At 39.8% G+C, this 22,150-nt stretch overlaps 1 protein-coding gene across 2 annotated transcripts in view; it reads right to left on the reverse strand.

The window, feature by feature from the left end:
* Positions 1-3,605: 3,605 nt before the first annotated feature.
* Positions 3,606-22,150, reverse strand: part of STEAP4 (STEAP4 metalloreductase) — a 22,286-nt gene continuing 3,741 nt past the window's right edge. The window contains exons 2-5 of one of the 2 annotated variants that reach the window (XM_007111014.4): positions 10,479-10,933; positions 9,065-9,592; positions 7,645-7,809; positions 3,606-5,668 (exon numbers count right to left, since the gene is read on the reverse strand). In XM_007111014.4, coding sequence (XP_007111076.1) covers positions 5,405-5,668; positions 7,645-7,809; positions 9,065-9,592; positions 10,479-10,931 — 1,410 coding nt within the window. In that variant the 5' untranslated portion in view covers positions 10,932-10,933 and the 3' untranslated portion in view covers positions 3,606-5,404. Of the gene's footprint in view, positions 5,669-7,644; positions 7,810-9,064; positions 9,593-10,478; positions 11,071-22,150 lie in introns of those variants that run through there. The other variant, XM_055084960.1, reaches the window with a different exon arrangement.

Below are 22,150 nucleotides of genomic sequence, written 5' to 3' on the forward strand. Positions count from 1 at the left end.
GAATATTACTCAGCCATAAAAAGAAACGAAATTGAGTTATTTGTGGTGAGGTGGATAGACCTAGAGTCTGTCATACAGAGTGAAGTAAGTCAGAAAGAGAAAAACAAATACCATGTGCTAACACATCTATGTGGAATCTAAAAAAAAAAAAAGGTCATGAAGAACCTAGAGGTAAGACAGGAATGGAGACGCAGACCTACTGGAGAATGGACTTGAGGATGTGGGGAGGGGGAAGGGTAGGGTAGGCTGTGACTAAGTGAGAGAGTGGCATGCACATATATACACTACCGAATGTAAAATAGATAGCTAGTGGGAAGCAGCCGCATAGCACAGGGAGATCAGCTTCGTGCTTTGTGACCACCTAGAGGCATGGGATAGGGAGGGTGGGAGGGAGGGAGACGCAAGAGGAAAGAGATATGGGAACATGTGTATATGTATAACTGATTCACTTTGTTATAAAACAGAAACTAACATACCATTGTAAAGCAATTATACTCCAATAAAGATGTTAAAAAAAAAATACTAAGTGAAAAGTGTTATGAGATTTCCTGGTGCGTCACTGGATCTCAAGAACAAATAAGCCCTCTCAGTACACAAAGCACTAAGGTGAAACCAGAGAGAAAGAAAACATTTGCCTTGCAGCTTCTGAAGAGCTGTACTGTCCTTGGCTGCTCCTCTGAACCCTCAGGTCAGGGGTTTTTGCCTACCTCTACCTGAACAGAGGTCTCTCTGCTGATTAGGAAAGCTTGTGGTCAGATTGGAATAGGAAGATTAAAGTGGCACTTAGAGCTGAGCTCAATGCTGAAACCAAGGGATCACATGTCGCTGCAACCTTAAAGGGCATCTTAAAATCAACAGTTGGCAAATGTGGAGTGCTAAAGATGGGGCAATCAGGAATATTTAAAGCTTCCTTTAAAAAGTTTCAAAAAAACGTTGCCAGTGGTTCAGTCCACTCAGCCTAATATATGGATCCAAAGGGACGTTTTGGAGGACCAGTGTGAGGGTCCTCCATTGTATTGTGGTGTTGAAAGGCAATGGCCCTGGACTTGATGGCCTCAATTCAAATCCCATATCTGCCTCTTACTAGGCCTCTTAATCTGATGGGCTCAGTTCAAATCCCATGTCTGCCTCTCAATGTTTTTAAGGCTCAGTTTCATCTGAAAAGTGGGGATAATGAGAGTATTTTAGAGAATTGTTATGAGGAGTAAATAAGATAATGCATGTCAAATGTTTATTGTTTGCTCATAGAATCATACAATCAACATCATTAAAAGCCTTCCAAGATTCCCTCCTAGCAGGAAACAGATAGAACCTTATGTAAACGGAAGGGGTCAGCTGTGTTTGGATGGTCAAATTGGTTTGATGCTTTGGGGAGGGGGAGATATTGGGAGGGATGAAAGGAGGAAATCGGCTGGGCTAGGGCATGGGTGCACCATCCTACTCGTCCACGCTCCCCTTTCCCCAACCCTCATTGCTTTCCCCTGCACCCTTGATCCTCCTCCTCCCTCACTTGGATCTTCTTGCTTCCTCTTATCTGAGAGGTCAGGGCTTTGCCTTGAGCTTCAGAAAGGTAATGAAGAGTGACTTATTCTCTCCTCCTGAATTCTACTGAACGAATCTTTGGAAGACTAGAGGGTTTTTCTACATTGTAATCTTAACTCACTGTAGAAAAGTGAAGGAGGATCCTATAAGGAGATTTTTGGTATGTGTGTATTAAATGGGTGGTGGTGTGGATGATGGTGGTGTTGATGGAGAATGGAAATTGAGAGCTCTGTGTGCAGCACCTTGACTGCCATTCCACCTTGATTTGGGGAGGAGGTCCAGAGCCTTTTGAGCTCCTAGTGGTCAAATTCATTATATTTACGTTCATCGTTATCATGGCTCTTCTGTGATCCCTGAACAATAAATGCATGAAGAGCTCTTGAACGCAGTTTCTAACTGAAGTAGCTTTCGAATAGGGACTTTGTTCTCTCTGCTTCTAGCTTACTGCAGGTTGCCGGCCCTCTCTTTATTTATCTGTTTTTATTTTGTTTTCAAAAGAATGATAACACCCATCAGGGCTGCAGCTGTTCAGTTGTCCAGGGCATTTCATGTCTGGTCCCACAGGTTGAAATCCAACTTGAAATCAGTCTACCCATTAAGGCATTTGCCCTGTCTGGGTGGCATCCATCTGGAGGAAGGAAGCAAAGCCTTTTTTATCTTCCACAAAAGTCCAGTGTGGGATAGTCTCCCCCTACCCCGGTTTGGCCAGCTGATGCTTTCCCTTCTCTGAGGGTAAAACTGAAACATGCAGGATGTTGAAATGCATCACCCCGCTGGGTGCAAGCATGTGTCACATGAAGCTGCAAATCAGCTAATGTGCTTTTCAACCCCTGTACTGCCTCTCCTTTTCCTTATCTCTGAAAGGAACTATTTTTAGTTCCAGATGCTGGAGCTACTATGATTCAAAACCTTTCAGTCACTTTCTTTGGAATGCTGATGAGGCAAAACCAGAACGATTACAAAACTAGAAAGATTTTACAGAAGCAGTCATCCCTTAATATGGGGAAAACATACAAAAATAAAAGGTATATGATATCATAAACATTTTTCTAGAATACAGGAAACATACCAGCAGTAAGGAAGTTTAGTCTCACTTTTTAATGTAGAAGAATAGTTTGGAACAGTTAAAAGGAATATAGTTCACCCAACACACCTATTTCTATCTGTTTCAAACTCATTCATTCCACCTTAAGTAAACTGGGGGAGTCAGCTGTGTTAGGATGGGCACATTGGTTTGATGGTTTGGGAAGGGAGGGATATTGGGAGGGGCGAAAGGAGGGAATTGGCTTCTCTGGTCAGCTGGTGGGGCTTGGAGCCCTTGTGGATGAGGCTGAGGGTCACGCCCAGCAATGCACTGTGACGCCAAAACACCAGGGGCGCTCTGTAACGTCTGGCTTCCTGGATGGCTTTTGTGAAGTACCCAGATAGAGCAGTTTTACTAGGTTATAAAAGTAGAATCCTTTTTACTCTAGGTAAGCTTCTTTTTCTAACCGAAGAGTGGCATTTTCTATTTTTAGTAATGAACCATGTAGCCAGTAAAAACTTTACTCTTTTACCCAAAAAGGAGCATGGTTAATCCCAAAGGCTTTTTTTAGATCAGCCTGGATAGTACTTAACCTTTAATCAACCAATTCTCTAGCCAAAAAGCAGCTGCCAACCCTAGAATACTTGGCTGTTTTGCATAAAATAGAGGGATGAGTAGTGACAATTTCCCTGTCTTTCTCACTGATGCTCTTGGGTCAGCACCACACACCACAGCTCTGCTCAAAGTCGCAAGCTTTTTTGTATCCTTGCTTGGGTGGATCAAGAATAAAGTAACGGGGCTTCCCTGGTGGCGCGGTGGTTGAGAATCCGCCTGCCGATGCAGGGGATGCGGGTTCGTGCCCCGGTCTGGGAGGATCCCACATGCCGCGGAGCGGCTGGGCCCGTGAGCCATGGCCGCTGAGCCTGCGCGTCCGGAGCCTGTGCTCCGCAAAGGGAGAGGCCGCGACAGTGAGAGGCCCGCATACCGCAAAAAAAAAAGAAAAAAAAAAAAAGAATAAAGTAATGGAGTATATATTCTGTGTATCTTCTCATTAACACAAATTGAAATAAAAAACAAAATCTGGTAGGGTATAATGAAACCAACACCCTCATTCAGTGCCAATGGTATTGACTTTAGAAATAATTTGGCAATATGTATCCAATGCTATTAAAAGTTCTTTACTTTTTAATCCCAATTCTTTGCAAGTATTCTGAGGAAGTAATTTAAAATATGGAAAAATTGTACGTGCCAAGATAGCCTATGAAATGTTTTCGTAAAAAATGGATATAACCTAAATGTTGAATTAGGGCAGTGGTTAAATAAATGCGTATTTGATGTAATATTATGCAGCCACTGATTCAATACATACACCATGTAAGTAAGCAGACAAAGCCACGATATATTAAGTGAAAAAGGAAGGGTACAAAATTGAATATATAGTATAGGCAGAACTATTTTCAAAAAGTTTTATAGAAAAATATCCTGGATTGTGGGTGATGTTTTAATATATTTTAATCATTTTATATAAGGTCATATCGAATATATGATAATAAAAGTAAAAAGTAAAAGAAATGGCCTTTGTGGAGCAGGCAGAAAAATGTCAAACCCGAAGCCTTTTGGTTGTTTCGGTGTGTGGGAAGGTCACACATGAGGCTCCTCTCAGCTCTATGTGTGAGCCAGGAAGGATAATCCTGCTGAAGGCCGTCTTGGAAATGGCCTCATCAGCACACAAAAGCAGAGAGAGCCATCCTGCCTTCCAGCAAGGATTTGAGAAAGAACCAAGTCTCCTGCTACAACTACTGCTCACACCTCTCTCCCCGAAGACACCATAATTCTCTCTCATCTAAGTATCCGTCCAACTTACACTTTCATTATTCATTTAATTTCACTGCTTAAATTGACAACAAACTATGACAAACTACAGAAGCTACTTTTTTATACTAGAAATGCATTTCATAGATGATTAATGTTGAACAAAATTTGGAATATATTATTTACAAAGCATACCACAAAACCTAAACAATACCAAACCTGATATAGTGCAACTTTACAAAATTTATTTAAATTTTGGTTTATTTGAACTTTTTGCACAAGGGCTTTTATCAGCTCTTCTTTGCTTCTTGTACACTGAGAAAATCCAAGTGGGTATCCCTCATTTTTAACTCAATCTTTCCTATACCTATTCCTTTGTAGAGGAAGGATATATATCTTATGATATAGATTTTTATATATCCAAACCATGATTACTTCCAATCGTGATATTTTTATTGTTTTATAAAATAATTCCCCACACTACACATCCATATTGGTAACAAAATCAAGGAGCACACACAACTACAGAATTCACCATGGCAATATTTATGATAATCTGCACTGCCAAAAACCAAACTAAAAATCTCATTCCTTTTACTTCCTCGGCCCTCTTCTTCAGACATATCTAATAAAGCCTTTATCAGTAGCCACCATCTTACTGTTTTCTCTTTCACTGCTCTCTGCCCTTGAACCAGAGAAGGAAAGTGCATGGACTTCCCCTAGATTTTGCAAGACATTAGGTCATGCATGCTGCCCACAACAAAGAAGCTTCCTAGTGTGAAACCACAAAGCTAATCGTGACCTCAGCACCCCCAACTCCAGCAAAAGGAGAGGCAGGGGCCAACACCGATTCAACACCAGCCTGAGATCAAACGGTGTCCGTTTTTCAAAGTCAGGCATGATTTCTTTTTCTGTTCACAAGCTTCAGTCTGTGGTGGGAGAAAAACGCTTTCTTCACCGCACCCATTATTATTCTCTAAACATACAACACCATAGTTAAGAAGTCCAGGTGAATTGAACTTTGCTTTAAATATCTGTTTTTCCATTCAATGCTGATTCTGAGAATTTCGGGTTCCTTTCCCAGCCCTTGCGGATCCGTGTAAGGGTCTTGTCTATACATGGCAGGATAAGGATGAACTTGATCACCAGCACCGTGCAAGGGATGATCAGTGCTATCACGTAGGCTGAAGGAAGATACCAGACGAGGCTTGAAGGACTGAGGAATCTCTTTCCGCCGTACACCAAGGTGTGGGCTGTGCACAAGATCAGGGTCAAATAACCCAGTTTGGACTATAAGCAAGAAACAAAAACATATACATTAACACTGTTTACACTGTAAGCCAATGAAGGGTATTTGTCAAAGCCACAAACTTTTGAAACCTGTAATATTTAGAACACTGCGAAGTCCTGAAAAAGCATTAACTCTCCTTCAGGATGATCAGTATATCATTTAAAAAAAGACTGTGCTGGGCTTCCCTGGGGCGCAGTGGTTAAGAATCTGCCTGCCAATGCAGGGGACATGGGTTCTAGCCCTGGTCGGGGAAGATCCCGCATGCCGTGGAGCTACTAAGCCCGTGCGCCACGGCTACTGAGCCTGTGCTCTAGAGCCCGCGAGCCACAACTACTGAGCCCATGTGCCACAGCTACTGAAGCCCACGCGCCTAGAGCCCGTGCTCCACAACAAGAGAAGCCACCGCAATGAGAAGCCCGCGCACCACAACGAAGAGTAGCCCCCGCTCGCCGCAACTAGAGAAAGCCCGCGCGCAGCAATGAAGACCAAAAAAAAACGAAGAAAAAAACGCAGCCAAATAAATAAATAAATAAATAAAAAGACTGTGCTTGCAAATGACATGGTGGTTTCATCTTAACCTAACTGGGAAAGATTAGGTTAGGAAAGATTCCCAGGAGTAAATTCTTTTGCATTAGAATAAATAATGTACCTTCTTCTTCAACGGTAAAACTCTTTCCTGAATCACCTTTTCTGGAGGCCAGAGATGAGTAAGATACAGTATGTCCTCAAGAAGCACCATATTAGTATATGTTGCTGACTAAGAGCAGATGCTAGCTACATTCTGTCGCAATGAAGAGCAATTAGCAAACTTTGCTTTTGGTTGTTTGTTTGTTTTGGCCTAAATACAAAGCTCAATGTTTATTTCTGTCTTAATGTCTTGAATAAAGGTGTAAACATGAGAAAATTTTGACTGCATTTGGTACCCGGGAGAAACTGCAAGACTTCTGAAATTCAAATTGTTCTATAAAGTTCAAAGCTGATTTCAGTTACTAATAATCTATTCTGTTGTACTGGTTCACAGGGAGCATGCATCAGAATCACCCAGAGGGCTTGTGAAAACAAACTGCTGGGCCATACCTCCAGAGATTCTGATTCATTTAGTCTGGGTGGGGCCTGTGGATTTGCATCTAACATGATCTCAGGTGATGCTGCCGCTGCTGGTCCAGGTACCACACTTTGAAGACCACTGGTCTGTAAGATTAGTTACCAGCTGCTTTTTTGTTTGTTTTTGTTTTTTCTTTGCGGTTCGCGGGCCTCTCACTGTTGTGGCCTCTCCCGTTGCGGAGCACAGGCTCCGGACGCGCAGGCTCAGCGGCCACGGCTCACGGGCCCAGCCGCTCCGCGGCATGTGGGATCCTCCCAGACCGGGGCACGAACCCGCGTCCCCTGCATCGGCAGGCGGACTCTCAACCACTGCGCCACCAGGGAAACCCACCAGCTGCTTTTAATGAGGTATCTGGTGGTTGATGTGTGGAAAAACCGGTTTTCCCTCTTACAGTCCAGCGTTGAATCTGGTATGATAACAGTCTAGCGTATCTTGCTTTGAAGGTTTTAAAGATTATTTCATTATATGCCTTTTCATATCAATAAGTCCATATTCTAAAGCTGGTTTTCAGAAGTAGAAATTTTGTGTTTGGGTTTCTCTCCACCTTGCACCTAGTACATCTCCACACACAGAATTTAATACTAGTTGGTGCTTTTCAGTCTATACTCTTAGCTGTGGCCCTGGGAGTGGTCAGGAATCTTGGCAAGGGATGCCCTGCTAGGAAATTAAACCATTATGGAATCTGCCTTTTGGTACCAGAGTTTAGCATTTTCTAATTTGAACTTGTTTCAGTTGCTATTTTTATGAGACTGCTAGGGAAGTGATGGAGTAAAATGAAAATTTATACAGGTTATGAGAGAAAAATGAGAATACTTGTAAAGCCAGAATCATTTTGCACTGTAAAGTAGATTAAATCGTGAAGTCCTTTACCTGGACAAATCGGAACTCTCTCCAGTTGACCATGTTGCTAACTGATGGCAAGGAAGTGATTCCCAGGAGTACAAACAGGAAAAATCCAAGCATTCCCAGAGCGACATATGAATCTCTGAGCCAGGCAGTAGAGGTACTAAATGGACTTTCTTTCTTGGCTATTGCCTAAGAAAAGTTATAAGCAATTTTTTAAAATTCCATTTTTTACAAACTGCCCAAACTTTTAAGGGGATGAAAAAATACCTCTGCATGGTTTCTTTGCTCAAGGAAAATTGTATAACATTTCTTAACAATCACTGAAAATAATTACACTTAGAAAAATACACTTAGATATTATATTTTTTTGATAGAAAAAGTAATTGGTTCTATTGGGACTTTATTATGATAGTTGACTCCAGGAGTTGTATAGAGAGTTTTAATTGACCCTATAAATCCCAAAACAAAATAAACATTTACTTAAACCTTTTTTACCATATGGCTTCTTGTTCCCGAAGCAAAAATTGATTGTTCTCAAATGATTACATCAGGATTCTGTTTTACTGCTTTATATGCTGATTATTCACACACATGAAGTTTGAGTTCTTTCATGTTTTTTATGTTGTAATATAGCATCAAGTCTGTTGCATCACATCTTGAGAGAAATCTGGCCCCTGTAACATGACTCTTACCCAAGGACATCCCATGTATTTGTTACGGAAATGATGTAGAGAAATCCACAGACCCAGCACTTTGAGACTGCAGTAAGACTGATCAAAATAAATTATTTCCAAACTAGAACTGATGTATAGAACTTCCTCTGGGACTGCTTTAAGACTCCCTGAGCTGATTTTCTCTGAATATTTTGACTATGCAGAATATAGTATTTGACATTTGCTCAGAATTGTTTAGTTTTCTAGTTATTGAGGACAGCATCCCACAAGTCAAACATTAATGGAGTTATAAGCACCCTTTTGTGAATTTGTTTACATTCCTATGGCACATGTTTGGACAACCCCCTCACTTATAAATGGTTGGTTTTGACTTCCAAAAGGAAGTAGCATACATAAAAATAGAAACTTGAAAACACCTTGGCTTCCATTTATTGAAGTAACTCAAGTAGGTTCATTAGGTTTTCCTGAGCCTCCAAATCTGTTCATTTGTCAGTATCTCAGTGAGTCCTGGGAATACAGATATGGACCCAAGTGGACCTGGGAATCTACCTTTCATCCTCAATAGGTGTATGAGGTTTCAACCAGATTCAGTAAAAAACAAAACAAAACAACAAACCCCCCAAAACAAACATGAGGTGTCTAATTATAGCTACTTAAAAAAATAAAGATGCATAGAAGAGTGATTTTCTATAACTGTGAAGTGGAAAATGATGTAGCAGGATTGCTCTTTGTTTTAAAGAATAGGAGAATACAAATGAGTAGAGATTTACCTGGGCAATGGTTCTGTTGGTCGATGTCCATCGTACATAATAACGAATAGGGATCACAAGTGTGTAGAGGACATGAAGGAAGGCAAATCCCAGTGCTATCAAGCCAAGCTGCTTTCTGCAAAGCATCCAGTGGTCAAGCCAGTCTGGGAATCGGCGGTATTTTGTACCTCGGTACAGCTGCAGGATGGCAGCAATAACACCAGGGAGGTAAACCAAGGCCAGCAGTGTAAGTGCTGCTATTGGAAAGACACGATTTGGAATAGAAATAGCCAGGCGGAATGTCCTATCTTTTTTTTCATAAACATAAGGGTAGATTACTTCTCTTATTACACAGTAGAAAAAGAAGAATACACACAGAACAGCAGACAAATAGAAGGGGAACTTCCACATTGGAAATAGTTGCAGTGGGTAGTTTTCAATTTCATTGGCTGCCATGAGAGATCCTTTATCCAATGGAGTAAGTCCAAGACTACGAACAATATCCATCACTCTTTGCTTGGCTTTGCTGTCATTTCCGCAGACAAACACCTGGGTTAAAATAATTCACTTTGTATTTATTCTTTCTTTAGTAATTATTTTGAAAGTCTGTATAAGCACTGTGCAAGACAATGCCATATGGTAGTTAACTGCTTTTCAAACAAGGCTGTAGAAAGGACATATTTAACAAGATGATGGTTTAGACTTGCACATGTGTGTTGGATAGTTAAGTACCAGGGTTTTAAGTTGAGAGTGGCTGTAAGCGTATCACGCTGTTATGATAAGACTTGGTTCTCCACAATGCAAACAGTTTGATCTCCCTTCTCTATTCATGGGTGCCGTATCACTTATGGATTGCTTTTTTTTTTTTTTTTTTCAGTATGCGGGCCTCTCACTGTTGTGGCCTCTCCCGCTGCGGAGCGCAGGCTCCGGACACGCAAGCTCAGTGGCCATGGCTCACGGGCCCAGCCGCTCCGCGGCATGTGGGATCTTCCCGGACCGGGGCACGAACCCGTGTCCCCTGCATCGGCAGGCGGACTGTCAACCACTGCGCCACCAGGGAAGCCCTATGGATTGCTTTTAATCTCAATGAATAAATGGAACCCATTTCATACAAGGTAATGGGAGTGGAAGGGATACCCATCAACAATTTAGCAGTGATATTTTCTAGTACTGAGAAGAGGGCTCCAGAGGCTGACACCGTTGGGTTCCATCAAGCTAAAAGCTGAGGGTACAGACAGTGCTAAATAAATCACTACAACTGGTTTCACTACAATTGGTTACCCTACTTGGTCAAGCCCAAGAAAGTTATTCATGGCACATATTAGCAGAATGAAGTGTTTACTTTTGGAATTATGTTTTGGAATCTTTGAGGTAAGCACATATTAAAACATTCACTTTTTTAAGATGAAATGTAAATTTATCAGTTTAATCTTACCTGCCGACTTGCATCCAGTGCCCTTGACTGGAGAGCCCAGGCTGAGACGGTGTTAAATGCTTTTACCACGTGGGCTCCCGGCACCAACTGAGCAAGGTACTCTGCATTTGATTCCGGATACTGCTTGATTTTGAGGTTGTTGCTGACATCGACCAGTATTTTCCCGTTGAGAACCTCAGTTAATTCTGTGAGAAAATTGTAATGTTCCCTGTGGATTGCTATGATTATAATGTCAGATTTCTGGGCCGCTGCTGAGTAGCTCAGGACCTCTGCACCGTTGGGCAGCAGTCTGGACATCCGGGGGTTTCGACTTCCAAAAACAATAGAATAACCACATTGGAGCATTTCAAGTCCTAGTGATTGTCCAAAATCTCCAGTTCCAAAAATACATACAGTCTCTTGCTTATCTGAAGAATTCATAGTGAGAAGAAGTACATCTGTAGTTTTCTCCATAACTGAAAGATGATAATGCAAACACCCAACAAAATATGAATGTTCTGGGAAAAATTAATGAGAATTATATCCAGGAAATGGTGATTGACTGATGTTTGAATCTTTTACTGAGTTATCTCAAGCATATTCCCTACAAAATTTGGAAGGAGTAAAAACTGTCTCATATATTCTCATATGTCTTTATTTTTTTTGAATTTTAATTTTTTTATATAGCAGGTTCTTATTAGTTATCTATTTTATACAAATTAGTGTATATATGTCTCATATGGCTTATTAACAAAATCTTCTATTGGATAAAGAAATGCAGTAAAAACCCAAGACACTTACTGGTTGCTGTCTTAAAATATGGACGTGTATCACAATGATACTGCATTTATTGAACACTTAACAGTTCCTAAAGTTCTCAAGAGTAAAATCTGACAAAGAATGCAGTAATAAGGAAATTATAGACCAATTCATTTATGTTTAGTGATACAAAAATCCCAAATTAACCAACAGAATCTGGCAGCCTGTTAAGAGAGTGCACATTGATCAAATGGGATTATTCTAGGAATGTAAAGATTAGTTCTGTAAATTCAATATTAGAAAATCTGAACAGAACTCACCATATTAGAAGATTAAGGAGAAAAATGTGGCCATATTTAGGTATGCTAAAAGATCAAGAACCTATATGTCTCCAGAAATTTATACAACATTGTAAATTAACTATACTTCAATTAAAAAAACCTAAAAAAAGTTGATATTTATTCTTGATTCATATTTAAAAAGGAACAAATAGATATTTCCTTAACATACAAAGCATCTATTTAAATAGCCAAAGTATCTATCTAAATAGCCAGTTGGAAGAAAAAGTTTAATTTATACCTCACAGTCCTCCCCAAGGTAAATTTAAAATATATTAAAGATTTAAATATATATATTTTTAAATGGAACTATAATAGAACTAGAAGAGGCCATGGAGAATTCTTTTATAACCTTAGAGGGGAAAGGCCCTTTTCCTATATCACAAATCCTTGAAATCATTAAGGAATAAAGGGACAAATGTGATTACATAAAAATAAATAATACCTGCAAAGCAAAAAATCATGATAAGTGAAGTCACAAGATAATCAAACTGGAAAAAAATTTTTAACTCATACAAACCAATAAAAAATTTGCCCATTAGACAATAGGGCAAAAGAATATGAGATGCTAGTTCATCCTAGGGAAATATGACTTTTCAATATAGTAAAAGATTTCTTAATCTTACCCAAAGTAAAAGAAATGCAGGGTAAAACTAAACTGAGATACTGTTATAAACCATGTGATTGTGTTGCTTTTTAAGGTTTTGAAATTTAAAGATCTTGAAGTTTTCATGATCTAATAAAATAATCTAGGATACTCTCTCCACTTTCAAAGAATATTATTTCTTCTTTCAGTACTGGATTTTTCTCAAAAAATTTTCTCTTCCCAATATTTAGCATTTAGTTTAAACTTTTAGTTAATCTTGTGTGTGTGTGTGTGTGTGTGTGTGTGTGTGTGTGTGTGTGTGTAGTCTCTTGTGTTCAGTGATGCATCCTCAGTGCTAAAAAAGAGCACTGCCTATGATGGACCAGGCACTTTTTGATAAATATTTGTGGGATCATATTAGAAGGGTGGAATGTCGGAGCTGGAAGCAGCGGTTTCCTCTGTGTGCCAGGCACAGCATGAGGTGCATGACGAGGAGGAAGCTGAGTGAGTACAGACTGGGCACGGGGTTAGGGAGGAATAAGGTGAAGCAGAGAAGTGGGGGAAGGTGTTGTGAGGACATCACTTCTTCCACCCAAATGGGTTTAAAGTAAAACTTCATGAATTTGATGTGGAATTTCAAACCAGACCTAATCACTCTTCCATTCCAGCATGGTGAATTTCATGCAGATTGTAGAGCATATGAAGATTGCACCTTTTCAATAGGATTTTAGAAATTTGCCCTTTCCATTTTAGCCCGTGGAAAACACCTGTTTTTTGTTTGTTTTTCTTGAAGTATAGTTAATTTCCAATGTTGTGTTAGTTTGGGGGTAAGCAAAGTGATTCAGTTATACATATATATATGTATATATATATTCTTTTTCAGATTCTTTTCCGTTATAGGTTATTACAAGGTATTGAATATGGTTCCCTGTGCTACACAGTTGGTCCTTATTGTTTACCTTTTTTATATATAGTGGTGTGTATATGTTAATTCCAAACTCCTAATTTGTCTCCCCCGCCCCTGCTATCCCCTCCCCTTTGGTAACCATAAGTTTGTTTTCTATGTCTGTGAGTCTATTTCTGTTTTGTAAATAAGTTTATTTGTATCATTTTTTTTTAGATTCCACATATAAGTGATATCATATGATCTGTGTCCTTCTCTGTCTGACTTACTTCCCTTAGTATGATATTTTCTTTGTCCATCCATGTTGCTGCGAATGGCATTATTTCATTCTTTTTTATGACTGAGTAATGTTCCATTGTACAGATATATATATACCACATCTTCTTTATCCATTGATCTGTCGATGGACATACAGGTTGTTTCCATATCTCGGCTGTTGTAAATAGTGCTTCTGTGAATATTGGGGTGCATGTATCTTTTCAAATTAGAGAAAAGGAATTCTTACCTGAGCTTATCTGAAGGTGTGTATCTATATCAAAAGCAGACCATTCAGACATTTGTAAGTAGTCAGAAGTCATGGAGAAAAGGGACAAGAAATACAAGACTTCTCTGTACTTCCACAGAAACTCTTTGAATAATTTAATTAAGCACAAGTGAATCATTTTGTAAACTAGCTAGTGACTGATATCCTGAACTTTATCAGAGTAGGAAATGACCTTATATGGGAAAGCACCTGGATATGATCAGGGCCTATCATATGGAAACACAGCTGTCCCTTTGAAAAACTCTTAGCAGCATCTACAAATGCAAACTAGTGTAGCAAATTCTATTATATTGCTAATCAGTTAACAACTAATTGTTATAACTCAAACCCTAAACTGCTGAATGATGCCTTAATTTTTCTACTTCGTAGAACTGGTTTGTGAGTATATTGACAGAATACAAGTGTGCCTGGCTATTCCCTCACTTTTTCTCTATTCTTTATCCTAATATATTATTTTTCTATCTCCTATATTGGGATGAACATTTGCAAGCAAAATATAGATTTGACAAAGTTGCCTGTGTCCTGCAATGAAATGGATGATGTCTTTACTGACATATTATCATTTGGATTACCTTAATCATTGCAGAGAGCGAGTCCAGACTTTATTTTGACCACGTGGCCCCTACATTCATCTATTCTAACCTGTCATAAACTTTTTTTTTTAAAAATGAAGATATTAACTACACTACACTAGTATTTTTTGCTCCACTTACTGGCCATGTGAGCTTGGATAAGGTAAACTCTTTGTGTCTCAGTTTCATCATCAGCTTTAAAATGAGAGATCTGTAGTACCTACTCTAGAGGCATTGTGAGGATCAGATGAATTAATGTATCTTAGAACAATTCCTGAGACTTAGTAAGTACTCAATAAACTGGCTATTATTAGGAGAGTATTTAATATGCTATAATTAATCAGTCTATTAATGATCTAATTAATGTAGTCTTTATATAAATTCTATAAATTAAGGGTTAATTATGCTTCTATAACTGTGATTATTGGAATATATAAAATTTACCTGAAATAGTATTCAATAATTCTTAAGAAGCTTCTACTTTCCCCACTTATTTCTCATAAATAAAACCTTATATAAAACGTCTTCAGAGCATATGAATGTATCAAAACACAGATGTAAAAACAGCTCAAGTGTGAATTTCTCTCATTTGTAATTCTTTCACATTTTATTTTAATATTTCCCCCTTAAAATGCAGCTTGGCAATCCAATATAACACACTTGGGCTGTTATCCCAAGCATTGAAATTTATTTTCCCTCTTAAATCTTCAGAGACAAACTGAAGATACAAAAACAGTAAGGAGATATTAAAATATCACTGGTGGAGTTAATAGAAAGAGATACGGTTATTCCATTCGGCAGTTAGTTACTCTGTATCAAGTTATAGAAGTTATAAGGTTGATAATTGTGTCACACACATCTTGAGTTCCACTTCAAATCCTCCTGGTTCTATTTCCAGTCCTTGGGCAACAACTGAGCTCTGCTCTGTTTCCACTGCCCAACAGAGGCTCACTTTGGGGCTCTAGATCTTTTATCTCTTGATCCTTGTCCGGGGCTTCTCTGATACCTGTGTCTGTTTGGCACTCAGACATGTACAGCCCATGTGGCCCCATCATAGACAACGGGGCACAGGACTCCATGGATAAGTGCTTCCCCTTTCATCTTCTGGAACACAGTTCTGACACATTTCATAAGGCTCCTATGAAAGTCCCAGAGGAATAGAGTACCACTCATCTCTAACAGTGGCCAATTTAATGGGCTCTTGTCCTGTCTTTCCCATGTTCCCTGCTTTAAGCCCCTTGCCCCTCACTCCTGCTCCCTGGAATCACTTCCATAATAAACTATCTGCACATAAGCCTTTGTCACAGGCTCTGCTTGCAAATCAACCCAGGAGAAGACACTATTTTGATTATTATTATCTTTTTATAGTAGAAGAATAATGATCAGACCTCAGGTTACAACTGGGATGATGAAATAACATGTAAAAAATAAAAAAGTTAGCTGATTCTTTGGAAGAATTTGATTCAGCACTCTTGGAAAAAAATCCTAAAAATAGATGTTCATGAAAATGAGATGTATGCACACTCTAAACCACAAGGGAGATCTCATTGAGGGTGTATTTTACAGTAAGTACTAGGTAAAGAAGGAAGTTACAATCATTTCAGACTATTTGTAACTCAAAATAACTCCCATGTATACACATGGATTTATGGAGGTAGTAAGGTTTCTTGTTCAAAGACTTGGAAAAAAATTTCCTAGTCCTCTTTTATTCATAGAAGTAGGATGGAAGGAATAAAGAAAATAAGAAAGGTGGTAAACAGGAAGTGGAGTTATTAAGGGAAAGTTGGGGTAAGATGGTTATGGCATAGTGGTCTCCTCTCCTTCCTTCAGCGCTTTCCAAACCTCAGTTATGTAACAGGAAGCAAAACAAGACTACCCCCTGGTTTGGAAAATCTCCAGGTTTTGCCTCCTGTGGAAGCATCTCCCAAAGAGGGAGGCCAAGACAGGTAAAGTGACCCCGCAAGAGTGTTTATATAGATTAGAGATTGGCAACCAATGATGCAGATGCAAAGGTGGAAGAGACAACTGTGAGGGCCATGGTAGCAGCCACCAAGAAGCATAAGCGTGAGTGTGTGTGTGTGTGTGTGTGTGTGTGCGCGCGCGCGCGCATGTGCGTGTGTGATGAAGTAGTACTGGTGTGGGTCGTGTAGAGTCTCGCCCATCAGGTCCCTCTGTCTGCAGATCCCACCCCGGGTTCTGGGAACCTAAGGCAGCATTCCGCTGGATGTTCCCAACTAGGTATCCCGTGAGGATGTTAGGGCCAGTCTGGTTTGTGCTTTTACTTCTCTCATCTCCCAGAGGTCAGAGGTCAGAGAGGCCCAGACCAGTTCCAGCTTTAGAGGATTCTAGCATATGAAAAACATGGAAATGTCCTAACGGAATACAAACATTTCACATTTTAAACGCTTGTATTTAACAAGCAAAGAAACCTTTTTATTTAAATAATTATAGATTCACAGTAAGTTTAACGCTAGTACAAGAGGTCCTTGTGCATCCTTTATCATTTCCTCCAGCGTTTACATTTTATATAGCTAGAGTACAATATCAAAACTGGGAAACTGATATCAGGACATTGGGTGTGTATAATTCCCTGTCATTTTATCCCTTGTGTGGGTTCAGGTACCCACTACTGCAATCAGGATGCAGAACTATTCCATCACTACCCCTTTATAGTCATATTTATCCCCCTCTCTGTCTCCAGCCCCAACCCCTGGAAGTCATTAATCTGTTCTCTACTCTGTAATTTTATCATTTTGAGAATGTTATATAATGAAATCACACAAGATGCAACCTTTTCATATGGGCTTTTTTTCACTTAGCATAATGCCCTTGAGATCCATCCAAGTTGGAGCATATGTAAATAGTTCGTGTAAATAGTTCTTTCCTTTTTAGTGTTGAGTCCATGGTATGGACTTCTTCATTTGCTAGTTTGCTACCTGAATGTCCTGTTTGGAAATGTTGCAACAGCGTTACAAAATCTGCATGTTAGGTTTTTTTTTGTTTTGTTTTGTTTTTTTTTTAAAGAAGATGTTGGGGGTAGGAGTTTATTTATTTATTTGCTTTTGCTGTGTTGGGTCTTCGTTTCTGTGCGAGGGCTTTCTCTAGTTGTGGCAAGCGGGGGCCACTCTTCATCGCGGTGCGCGGGCCTCTCACTATCGCGGCCTCTCTTGTTGCGGAGCACAGGCTCCGGACGCGCAGGCTCAGCGGCCATGGCTCACGGGCCTAGTTGCTCCGCGGCATGTGGGATCCTCCCAGACCAGGGCTCGAACCCGTGTCCCCTGTATCGGCAGGCAGATTCTCAACCACTGCGCCACCAGGGAAGCCCTATCTGCATGTTTTAAGTGCTTATACTTAACAAGTCAATGCTATTAAATGCTCAGGCACCACCTCCTTGATTGAGATTCTCAATCAATTGTTCTGAGGTAGGGCCCAGATATCTGTATTTTTAAAAAAACAGACCAAACACATCAGTTCTAAAGAGCATCCAGAGCTGAGAACCACTGGAAATGGGAAAAGATAAGGGTATCTTTTTTGGAAAGAGATGGTGAGGAGGGAAAAGGCAGAGGGAGAACAGGCTGTGGATGAGCTTGTAGGGGATGCAGAAACATTTCACCTGGCTTTACAATTTGTTCCTCTGAGTAACCATTGGCTGGGTCTGATAGCCTAGATTTCCTACCTTTATGAAAACTGGAGGCAAAAAAAGAGTGTGTAGGCCCCCTATGGGAGAGGGTCAAGGGATGCCAGACACAAGACTTGGTAGGCTTTGCTCTACAACTCCCGTAAGGAAACTTTGATGAGTTGTCTTCCATGAGCCACAAGTTATAGTTTGATCAAATCCAGCCATGAATCTGGTACAGTCACTCCTTCAGAGCATCTCTCATAACGGTGCCAGACAACATCCTGTTTACATTCGAATGAAACCAGTATTAAAGACATTCTGCCCCTTTCTCCCTTTGAGAATTCAGCTTTGAATTCTGAAGCGATTGTTCACACAAGGTTTTGAACTCCTCCTACAGTACCCTCTCCGGACACGCCCCTGCCCTCCGTCAGGGTTGTAGCACACAAGTCCAGTGATCTGGCCTGGCACCTCCAGGGAGTCAGAACACAAATGACACTTTTAAACTCTGTATGACGTGACAGGATTTTTTTTAATTTGATGCCTGTAAACAGAGATTTTAAAAATTCCTTCCTTCTGTTTTATTATCGCTTCTGAATTTCAACCTGAAAGCCCTAGATGACTTGACAACACATTTGTAATGAGCTGAAGCCCATCAATCAAATGTTTCTTTTAATCACCAGGCATAGGGGCAGGACGGAGTTCTGCAGCTAGTCCAGCCTTCCTCTGATTCAGAGCATTTGTTTTAATATATCCCAGGGACAATTGGAAAGCAAAAAATAGTAAAAAAAAAAAAAAAAAAAAAAAAAATTTTTTTTAAAAACCTTACAATAATACATGAACCCATCCAGTTTATTCACTGAGCTATTTCTGTATTTAGTGAGATCAAGGCTCTTTAGGGAAAGCAAGCATGCTCACATTTAAGCACATATTCTTTTACTAACAGGTATATATTACTGTAGCAAAATCAGAAGCTCTTGGTTTAAAAAGACCACTGATTGTAGTTTACAAAAAATGTAATGCGCCCATAATTAATGGAGTTTTCTAATTTTTTTGGCAGTTCCGTCTTCAGCCTATATATGTTATTTGAAAATATAATAGTACATTTCTTATTTTAGCCTTGTAGTTAGAAGTAGCTCTGTCAGTAATAGCTATAGACTGACGTAAATCTATCATTTAAAGCTCTTAATCTAAATAAAGAAACCACTGCAGGTTGGTTGCTGAAAAATTGATTAATTATTTCAATTGTTTTGGGAGAAAATGTTATGTATCTCATAGCACTCTAATTTACTGATGCTTAGTTTTTATGCTAGCCAATAGAATGACCCAAAAGGAACTAATCTTAACTTGTACAGTCTGATTAAATCACAAGAGCATAACTAAATATAACCTTTACATTAATATTCTATGGGGATATATATCCACATGAATTGCTAATAAGTAAAACTAGCCGTGACATGCTGCAGCTAAAATGATTCTGTCAGTAACATTTCACTGCCACCCAATGAATACCAGGAGAGCAAGGTAATGCAGAGCTATATTACCTATTTTAATTGTACTTTAGGAGAAAATTTATTTATTTTAAATATTGGTTCTTTGGTGAAATTCTGGTCCAACTAAAAATCTTTTTAATACGTGTTTTCACATTTACATCTCAGCTGCATCTGTCAAGATAAATGAAGATTGTTTTATGATTCCCTGGCTAAGAATTTTATCATGTAGGTTTATTATCCCGTCTAGGCTAGTTAGTTCATTTGATTAAAGCTGGGGCTCATGACAGCAAGGTCAGGGATTCAGTCATGGCTGAGTTAATTTACCTTGACCTCTGTTTGCATTCTAAATCCTGAACAGCTTATAAATCTGTCGTTCACCAAAGATTCAGCGTAAGAATCAGGACCTGGATTGCCACCATCAGAAAAACAACTCTGTCTCACTGACTGGATGACATTTGACTCATACACAATACCTGAGCATTTGCTTACTTTTTTTTATGTGGTTTTTTATTTTTTTAATTTTTTAAAAATTTATTTTATTTATTTATTTATTTTTGGCCGTGTTGGGTCTTTGTTGCTGCCCACAGGCTTTCTCTAGCTGCGGTGAGTGGAGGCTACTCTTCCTTGCGGTGCGCGGGCTTCTCATTAGGTTGGCTTCGCTTTGTTGCGGAGCACGGGCTCTAGGTGTGCGGACTCAGTAGCTGTGGCTCGCAGGCTCTAGAGCACAGGCTCAGTAGTTGTGGCACACGGGCTTAGTTGCTCCGCGGCATGTGGGATCTTCCCAGACCGCGGCTCGAACCCATGTCCCCTGCATTGGCAGGCGGATTCTTAACCACTGTGCCACCAGGGAAGTCCTGTGCATTTGCTTATTGGGTAATATGGTGATCACAAAAACCCACTTAATATTTAGTATCCATTAGTGGGTTTTGCTTTTCTTGGACTGCTGTAGTCAGAGATATTTAGGAAGTGATTTGATCATTTCAGAATTAACTTTGTTTAAATAAATTTCCTGTGAATAGTTATTTATCCTCACCTTGAGGCCACTGGGAATTATCTCAGTATTGATAACTGCCAACTCAGTTTGGAGATAGAGCAGTTTTGCTGTGGATCTGATCCATTCCCTGGCCCCCAACCCTGCTGATGGGGTAACTCCAATCTGCTTCAAAGCATCTCCTTAGCATTTTTAGAAATCTCCTAGGGGTGGTTTACATGTCCTGTATATAGTCTCCTTTATCTTCTTTTGGGTACCGTTTTCCTCTATTTCTAATTTGGCTCTGGAGGCAAGGACTCCCAATGGCCAGAGTACGTCTAGTGTTCTCCAAGACCCCATGAGCTTGAGCTGCGACCACGATCTGGCCTTTCAGCTGCTTCATTTCTTACCCCAGGAGAGAAAGTACCCTTGAAACGCCTTTCCCCTTCCTGTATTATACTCTGATATACAAGCCTGAGAGCAGTGCTGGTTGATAAATATATTTTAGTGAAAGCAGCTCCTTCTTTTTAAGTCCTAGGTATTTAATTTCAGCTCTTTTTAGTTGTGTGGTATGACCAGAGCTGGCTTGCCAGCTGAAAGTTTGAAATCAGCCATGGTGGGAGTTTTCACACCATGGAAATCAGCAAATGCTGTAATTCAGGACATTTTCTTTTGCCTTAGAGAGCCATTTACCAGCATACCACTGACACTTTCTCTGTTTCTCATCCCCTTCTCCCCAAGACTCTGCCTGTGACCATGGAAATGGAGAAATAATTGGACTGACAGGATGATATACTTTCCCAATCCTGACTTTGTACTTTAAGCCTTAAAATCTCTTTCCTTAGAGGCCTTCCTTCTAGGAAGGCTTCTAGGTTCTTAATGATAACAGAATCCATGTGGCATCCCTCCCCCAACAAACGTTCCCGACCCTCTCCACCGCACACATGGAGTTAACACGATTTTGGCTGTAAGTCTGACACCACTAGACTCTTGGTTCCCTCAGGGAGATAGATACAGAGACCTCTTTGCGTACCATCATCCCCAAACACATATCTTCTAATTTTCCAGACATGCATTGAAAAAAAAAAAAGCACAGTTTAGGATCTCAGTCGAAGATAACCATTATTAACTGCAATGAACCATTTACCATCTTGCTAATTGCTTTCCCCTCAGCCCCCTCCCGTATCTCATACCGCCTAAGTCAGGGCAATTGAATAGGATGAAGAAATCATTTTAGTACTTGGGTACTGGAGAAGAAATAACTAGAAGCATGATCATTTCTATAATAAGAATGATTTGCTGTAACTTAGTTCTTTTGAACTGTTCAATAGGCTTCATTTCTTATGCCATGCCTTCAGGTATTAAAGAAGGGCTCAAGTGTTTTACTTAAGTTAAACTAATTAAAACCTTTAAAAATTCAATATTCCAACTTTCATGACCTCAGTTAAATGCCTTAATCTCATTATGTCACTCTTTAAAATGAATTAAACTCCAGTGTTATAGTTACAAATTTATTATGAACCTTACCCAGGATAGCAACATAATGGGGTTACTAAAATGAGAAGAAATACCAAGGTTGCTGCAATTTCTTTATCCTTTTAAAAACAGTTATAATAATTTCCACTACTTACTTTATATGTACTGTACAGCATACAGCAATCTCATGCTTCTTCCCAAAGGGCAGGACACTTTGACCCTATTAACCACTACAGCTCAGGGGGCATCCATGCTTATAACCTCCTATGCCCATAATGATAAGCATCTTTCAAAAATAAAAATTAGTGTTATCAACAATGTCTTGGTAGGATTGCATGTTTTTTTGTTTTTTTTTGCGGTATGCGGGCCTCCCTCTGCTGCGGCCTCTCCCGTTGCGGAGCACAGGCTCCGGACGCGCAGGCTCAGCGGCCATGG

Source organism: Physeter macrocephalus, chromosome 5 (genome assembly GCF_002837175.3).
Source record: "Physeter macrocephalus isolate SW-GA chromosome 5, ASM283717v5, whole genome shotgun sequence".
NCBI classification, from domain to species: Eukaryota; Metazoa; Chordata; class Mammalia; order Artiodactyla; family Physeteridae; genus Physeter; species Physeter macrocephalus.